Source organism: Triticum urartu, chromosome 7A (assembly GCF_056163025.1).
Source record: "Triticum urartu cultivar PI428250 chromosome 7A, HENAU_Tu73, whole genome shotgun sequence".
Taxonomy (NCBI): Eukaryota; Viridiplantae; Streptophyta; class Magnoliopsida; order Poales; family Poaceae; genus Triticum; species Triticum urartu.
This window is the reverse complement of record NC_141879.1, coordinates 732,010,983-732,019,313: the sequence shown is the minus strand read 5'-3', so window position 1 is coordinate 732,019,313 and position 8,331 is coordinate 732,010,983. Positions and strand designations below refer to the sequence as shown.

Genomic DNA, 8,331 nt, shown 5'->3' with positions numbered 1-8,331 from the left:
CTCCTACCCACCGGCCCATTGTCTACACAGATCCTCCCTCCCTGCCCGCCATGGCTTCTCACTATTGGCTTCCCTCGGTATCATGTCCCTCACCTTGCTCTCATCATTGTGTCCCCTCCTCTCCATGGTGTCACCCGCCGCTCCTCTCCCCTCCACGGCATCCCAAGACAATTCCCCGTGCCAAAGAGTGCACACCATCGTAGCCGAGGAGACCACCACGGCGACACAACTCGTTGTTCATCGCAACACACACCTTCTCCGAGTATGGCGACCACAACCAGGTCCTGAGCTTATGTGTCCATTCTTTTATCTAGTAACAATAAACTTAAAACATTGATAAAAAATGCAATCCACAACATGTCGCTTGTGGCTTATGATTGTTTAAATGTCACTCTATATTACTGTTAAGACAAAATCACAAATAATGTTATGACAAAATCCCGTGGGCTCTTATTCACCCTACTCAAAATAAATACTACCGTCCCTGTTGCAATTTACCTACCGCATAGGCTTCACACATTGCAAAATTTGAATTTACTCAGGCAATTTGATCAACAAAATGTAGCTTACATGTCACAGAATTTATCATCAAATTTGTATTACAAAAGCCTCCAATGGTATAATTTTTATGATATATAACACATATATTATCGATTAAGTTTAGTGGTCAAATTTAAATCACACGAGTATACAGACTACTTTTTCTTACAAAATCCACTCTATGAAAACATCTTCTCTTCTCCTTGCAATCCGTCTCCTTGGCTTTGCCACAAGTTTCAGTGTTTGCAATAAAAGCCACACTTTAAAATGAAAATAAGACATTCAACAAATGGAGGAATGGCACTACCTCTGCTCTGCACTACAACGGGTTCTGCCTTTGCCATACGTGAAACTTGCAGCAACATCACAACAAATGCTCTGTCAGCTAGCAATCATAGAAACATCTGTCATAAGGGTTAAATGATGTTTTTGTTGAAACTTGTATGCATGTCGTTGACATATTTCAATCGGCATACAATACTTGCCATGTGTTACATCAAAACATATCACCAGAGCATCTGCCCTCCTCCCCCTCTGTCCTTGTGTGCGCCATCGCGACAGGGACTTAGACTTTGTGCTCCTCGTCTTGATTTAACGAAAAAGTAATTTATATCTGTTAGAGCACAAATTCTTAGATGGCATCTGCATGTCAGAGAAGGATTATGTAACTTAGATAGCATCTGCAAGTCAAGGAAGAATTATGCGACCATATAATATTTGAACAGGAACGGAAGTCATGAAAAGCGAAAAGTAAAGTCCATGAAGACTGAAACGGTACAGTCTTATCATTTCTCAGGTTTTAACTTCCCTATGAGTGTAGACAACCAAATTGGTTCAAATATCTACCTACAATCTGAAGAATAAGAATGAAAGTGATCATACAATCAAGATGGGGTTGCCATGCTCTTTTGTTTGTGCAGATCATCAACCTGAACAAACAGGTAAGTAAACAGAATGATGAAATTGAACTTATTCAGACGATTGGTCACAGAGCATTTTATAATATTGATAACAGATCATGCAGTCATGTGAACAATGAACAAAGCACTAAACAGTCCTTTGGTGCTCACAAGCACTCGACAAATGGACGGTACTCCTTAATAACTATTATAAAGGAATTTCATCTAAAATAGAATGGTAGACAAAGTAAATGGAAGAAATACTATATGGCTACTTAAATCCATTGTTGACCATCAAGATTGGTAATGATGCTACGGAAGATGTTCTGGAATATAAATCTAAAGGAGGTATAAACTATCATGCAACAGAATGATTGGCTCAATATCTTGTTTACAATTTTTTATTAACAATCATTTGGCAGTTTCTCATCAAGCGGGGCTTTCAAATATTGATCGTTCCATTCTTGAAGTGGAAGTTGTCACGGTGCAGTGAGAATTTTTACTGAAAAATTAAGACACCGTATTGATATGCCAGTTCAATTTAATGGTCAACTTTAATGCCAACCATAGATCGACCAGAAGTGCATCTACGCATGGATGTTATGGAGCTTTCAAAGTAACAATAAACTGTAGAGATAATAGTGTACATCTAAATGTAAAACCATCCAAGCAACAAGCCTTTTGTTGTCAATACAAATGCAGTTGATGTTGCAAAAATAATTCATCTTCTTGGTCCATAAAAGAGTAGAAACTTAACACCAGAGCACCTTATCATAAGTGATCCAAGTTGTTGTCTTGCAAGAGTGGGAATACTTGGAACATCCTTTAACCATATAAAGTTGTCGATACTGTCAACACTGAACCTGAAACAAATTGACGTCCACGGCCCACCTCATCTTTTCATGAAAAAGTACTTGAGAAGATATGCATACAAACCTTCCATGTAGAGACGGAACCTTCATCAAGCAAGGAAATATGCCAATCATGACTCACGGATATAATTCCCATTATATACATTAGGGCATTTGTCAGTTGATGCAACCAACTTATAAGCCTTATTAATCAAGTCATTCTATTTTTTTGGATAAAGCCTTGTTTGAACAATATGAGTACCTGCATCTCTTACTTCATCTATCAGAACTACACAATAAGAAACACACTTATTCCTTTGAACTCTAAGAATTTAAATGAACAGGGTGTCAAAAAAATGAATCAGAAAGTAAAGAAGAGCGTTTTATATTCGTTTGAAGGGTAAAGAATCTGATATCTACATTGCCAATTTGAGAAGAAAACTAACACAAAGAGAAACCCATTTCTCATGTGATGCTGGAATAAATTGTGTATATGCCCAAATCTTCTTCTCGGGTTCTCACATACGACAAATTAGAAAATTGAAGGACAAAACTTTACATTCAATTGAATGAAGCAGGATTTGGGTATTAATGGTTTATAAAATTTGAATAAATAAATAACACAAGGTAAGAAGAAATATAAATTAATCTTGCATCATGCTAATTTAAATGTATAACATCAGAGAAGATATGACCTTCAGCTATGAAGGTACAAAATAAGCAACACACACAGTGCACAAAGAGTAACATCTTGTGGTACCATATGTTTAGAGAAGTTGCTTCTTAGCTCTGATAACGGATGTAGCAATCGTCCGATCAGTCCAAAAGTGCATCTATTCTATCTAAGATTAGGCTAACTCAGTAAGTTCTTCTACGGTTCTAGTTTGTTTTACAAAAGAGAATCTAGTTCTGCAAAACATTTAAATGGAAAGCTTTTTGGACCATAAAAAATATTCGATAACTTACCTAATTCTGTAATTTGGAAAATTCTCAACTGCTCTGCTGAGGCAGGGAATGGCCTCATCCGCAATCCAGCGAGTTGCTTCAACCATTCCATAATGTGCATGCCCAACAAATACACTGGATCAATGGACTTATTGCGACACAGCACGGCGAGACAGAACCCAACAGTTGTCGCGGTCAGGCAATCCTTAACATTAGTAGCCCTTGGATGAAAAGGAGGAAGCATCATAAGGTGCATAGCAACACATGATTTACCTTAAGATGTTTCCAGTTCACAATCCGTACTTTTTTCACGAATACGCAAAAGGCTTGCGTATCATTGCATTGATAGGTAGAAATAGGTCAAACAAGTTTGTAATATGTTACAAGGGATGAGGCTAGCCAACATGAGCACAGGGATGGCATGCTAGGGTAGCCTGGACGCAATAAGAGGTGGTGCGTCGGCCACCATTGAAAGCCCTAGGCTACGTCTCCGGGATGATCTGCGCCAAGTGCGTGGCGCCCGCACGTGCCCAGAGTCTTGCCTCATCTCTGATCGCGGTGATGGCGTGGCAAATGGAGGGGCGATCTGAAGGAAATATGCCCTAGAGGCAATAATAAAGTTATTATTTATTTCCTTATATCATGATAAAAGTTTATTATTCATGCTAGAATTGTATTAACCGGAAACATAATACATGTGTGAATACATAGACAAACAGAGTGTCACTAGTATGCCTCTACTTGACTAGCTCGTTAATCAAAGATGGTTATGTTTCCTAACCATGGACAAAGAGTTGTTATTTGATTAACGGGATCACATCATTAGTTGAATGATCTGATTGACTTGACCCATTCCATTAGCTTAGCACCCGATCGTTTAGTAGGTTGCTATTGCTTTCTTCATGACTTATACATGTTCCTATGACTATGAGATTATGCAAATCCCGTTTGCCGGAGGAACACTTTGTGTGCTACCAAACGTCACAACGTAACTGGGTGATTATAAAGGAGCTCTACAGGTGTCTCCAAAGGTACATGTTGGGTTGGCGTATTTCGAGATTAGGATTTGTCACTCCGAATGTCGGAGAGGTATCTCTGGGCCCTCTCGGTAATGCATATCACTTAAGCCTTGCAAGCATTGCAACTAAAGAGTTAGTTGCGAGATGATGTATTACGGAATGAGTAAAGAGACTTGCCGGTAACGAGATTGAACTAGGTATTGGATACCAACGATCGAATCTCGGGCAAGTAACATACCGATGACAAAGGGAACAACGTATGTTGTTATGCGGTCTGACCGATAAAAGATCTTCGTAGAATATGTAGGAACCAATATGGGCATCCAGGTCCCGCTATTGGTTATTGAACGGAGACGTGTCTCGGTCATGTCTACATTGTTCTCGAACCCGTAGGGTCTGCACGCTTAAGGTTTCGATGATAGTTATATTATGAGTTTATACGTTTTGATGTACCGAAGGTTGTTCGGAGTCACGGATGTGATCACGGACATGACGAGGAGTCTCGAAATGGTCGAGACATAAGGATTGATATATTGGAAGCCTATGTTTGGATATCGGAAGTGTTCCGGGTGAAATCGGGATTTTACCGGAGTATCGGAACCCCCCGGGAGCTATATGGGCCTTAGTGGGCCATAGTGGAAGAGAGGAGAGGTAGCCAGAGATGGGCCACGCGCCCCTCCCCTCCCTTGGTCCGAATAGGACAAGGAGAGGGGGCCGGCCCCCCTTCCTCTTCCCCCCTCCGCGAATCCTATTCCAACTAGGAAAGGGGGGGGAGTCCTACTCCCAGAGGGAGTAGGACTCCTCCTGGCGCGCCTCTCCTGGCCGGCCGCACCCCCCCCCTTGAGCCTTTATATACGGAGGCAGAGGCACCCCCTAGAGACACAAGTTGATCCACGTGATCATATTCTTAGCCGTGTGCGGCGCCCCCTGCCACCATAGTCCTCGATAATATTGTAGCGGTGCTTAGACGAAGCCCTGCGACAGTAGTACATCAAGATCGTCACCACGCCATTGTGCTGACGGAACTCTTCCCTGAAACTTTGCTGGATCGGAGTCCGGGGATCGTCATCGAGCTGAACGTGTGCTAGAACTCGGAGGTGCCGTAGTTTCGGTGCTTGATCGGTCGGGCCGTGGAGACGTACGACTACGTCAACCAAACGCTTCCGTTGTCAATCTACAAGGGTACGTAGATCACACTCTCCCCTCTCGTTGCTATGCATCACCATGATCTTGCGTGTGCGTAGGAATTTTTTTGAAGTTACTATGTTCCCCAACAGTGGCATCAGAGCCTAGGTTTTATGTGTTGATATTATATGCACGAGTAGAACACAAGTGAGTTCTGGACGATATAAGTCATACTGCTTACCAGCATGTCATACTTTGGTTCGGCGGTATTGTTGGACGAAGCGGCCCGGACCGACATTACGCGTACGCTTACGCGAGACCAGTTCTCCCGACGTGCTTTGCACATAGGTGGCTTGCGGGTGACAGTTTCTCCAACTTTAGTTGAACCGAGTGTGGCTACGTCCAGTCCTTGCGAAGGTTAAAACAGCAACCAACTTGACAAACTATCGTTGTGGTTTTGATGCGTAGGTAAGATTGGTTCTTGCTTAAGCCCGTAGCAGCCACGTAAAACTTGCAACAACAAAGTAGAGGACGTCTAACTTGTTTTTGCAGGGCATGTTGTGATGTGATATGGTCAAGACATGATGCTAAATTTTATTGTATGAGATGATCATATTTTGTAACCGAGTTATCGGCAACTGGCAGGAGCCATATGGTTGTCGCTTTATTGTATGCAATGCAATCGCGCTGTAATGCTTTACTTTATCACTAAGCGGTAGCGATAGTCGTGGAAGCATAAGATTGGCGAGATGACAACGATGCTACGATGGAGATCAAGGTGTCGCGCCGGTGACGATGGTGATCATGACGGTGCTTCGGAGATGGAGATCACAGGCACAAGATGATGATGGCCATATCATCACTTATATTGATTGCATGTGATGTTTATCTTTTATGCATCTTATCTTGCTTTGATTGACGGTAGCATTATAAGATGATCTCTCACTAAATTATCAAGATAAAAGTGTTCTCCCTGAGTATGCACCGTTGCCAAAGTTCGTCATGCCCAGACACCACGTGATGATCGGGTGTGATAAGCTCTACGTCCATCTACAACTGGTGCAAGCCAGTTTTGCACACGGAGAATACTCAGGTTAAACTTGACGAGCCTAGCATATGCAGATATGGCCTCGGAACACTGAGATCGAAAGATCGAGCGTGAATCATATAGTAGATATGATCAACATAGTGATGTTCACCATTGAAAGCTACTCCATTTCACGTGATGATCGGTTATGGTTTAGTTGATTTGGATCGCGTGATCACTTAGAAGATTAGAGGGATGTCTATCTAAGTGGGAGTTCTTAAGTAATATGATTAATTGAACTTAAATTTATCATGAACTTAGTACCTAATAGTATCTTTCTTATGTATGTTTGATTGTAGATAGATGGCCCGTGTTGTTGTTCCGTTGAATTTTAATGCGTTCCTTGAGAAAGCAAAGTTGAAAGATGATGGTAGCAATTACACGGACTGGGTCCGTAACTTGAGGATTATCCTCATTGCTGCACAGAAGAATTACGTCCTGAAAGCACCGCTGGGTGCCAAGCCTGCTGCTGGAGCAACACCAGATGTTATGAACGTCTGGTAGAGCAAAGCTGATGACTACTCGATAGTTTAGTGTGCCATGCTTTACGGCTTAGAATCGGGACTTCAACGACGTTTTGAACGTCATGGAGCATATGAGATGTTCCAGGAGTTGAAGTTAATATTTCAAGCAAATGCCCGGATTGAGAGATATGAAGTCTCCAATAAGTTCTATAGCTGCAAGATGGAGGAGAACAGTTCTGTCAGTGAGCATATACTCAAAATGTCTGGGTATAATAATCACTTGATTCAGATGGGAGTTAATCTTCCAGATGATTGCGTCATTGACAGAATTCTCCAATCACTGCCACCAAGCTACAAGAGCTTCGTGATGAACTATAATATGCAAGGGATGAATAAAACTATTCCCGAGCTCTTCGCAATGCTGAAAGCTGCGGAGGTAGAAATCAAAAAGGAGCATCAAGTGTTGATGGTCAAAAAGTCCACTAGTTTCAAGAAAAAGGGCAAAGGGAAGAAGAAGGGGAACTTCAAGAAAAATGGCAAGCAAGTTGCTGCTCAAGAGAAGAAACCCAAGTCTGGACCTAAGCCTGAAACTGAGTGCTTCTACTGCAAGCAGACTGGTCACTGGAAGCAGAACTGCCCCAAGTATTTGGCGGATAAGAAGGATGGCAAGGTGAACAAAGGTATATGTGATATACATGTTATTGATGTGTACCTTACTAGAGCTTGCAGTAGCAGCTGGGTATTTGATACTGGTTTTGTTGTTAATATTTGCAACTCAAAACAGGGACTACGGATTAAGCGAACACTGGCAAAGGACGAGGTGACGATGTGCGTAGGAAATGGTTCCAAAGTCGATGTGATCGCGGTTGGCACGCTACCTCTACATCTACCTTCGGGATTAGTATTAGACCTAAATAATTGTTATTTGGTGCCAGCATTGAGCATGAACATTATATCTGGATCTTGTTTAATGCGAGACGGTTATTCATTTAAATCAGAGAATAATGGTTGTTCTATTTATATGAGTAATATCTTTTATGGTCACGCACCTTTGAAGAGTGGTCTATTTTTGATGAATCTCGATAGTAGTAACACACATATTCATAATGTTGAAGCCAAAAGATGCAGAGTTGATAATGATAGTGCAACTTATTTGTGGCACTGCCGTTTAGGTCATATCGGTATAAAGCGCATGAAGAAACTCCATACTGATGGACTTTTGGAACCACTTGATTATGAATCACTTGGTACTTGCGAACCGTGCCTCATGGGCAAGATGACTAAAACACCGTTCTCCGGTACTATGGAGAGAGCAACAGATTTGTTGGAAATCATACATACAGATGTATGTGGTCCGATGAATATTGAGGCTCGTGGCGGATATCGTTATTTTCTCACCTT

The 8,331-nt window shown here is 41.7% G+C and overlaps 1 protein-coding gene across 1 annotated transcript in view; it reads right to left on the bottom strand.

The window, feature by feature from the left end:
* Window positions 1-1,171: 1,171 nt before the first annotated feature.
* Window positions 1,172-8,331, bottom strand: part of LOC147962399 (uncharacterized) — a 31,919-nt gene continuing 24,759 nt past the window's right edge. The window contains exon 5 of the mRNA XM_087534181.1: window positions 1,172-1,182. Within this exon, the coding sequence (XP_087390307.1) occupies window positions 1,172-1,182 (11 nt within the window). The remainder of the gene's footprint in view (window positions 1,183-8,331) is intronic.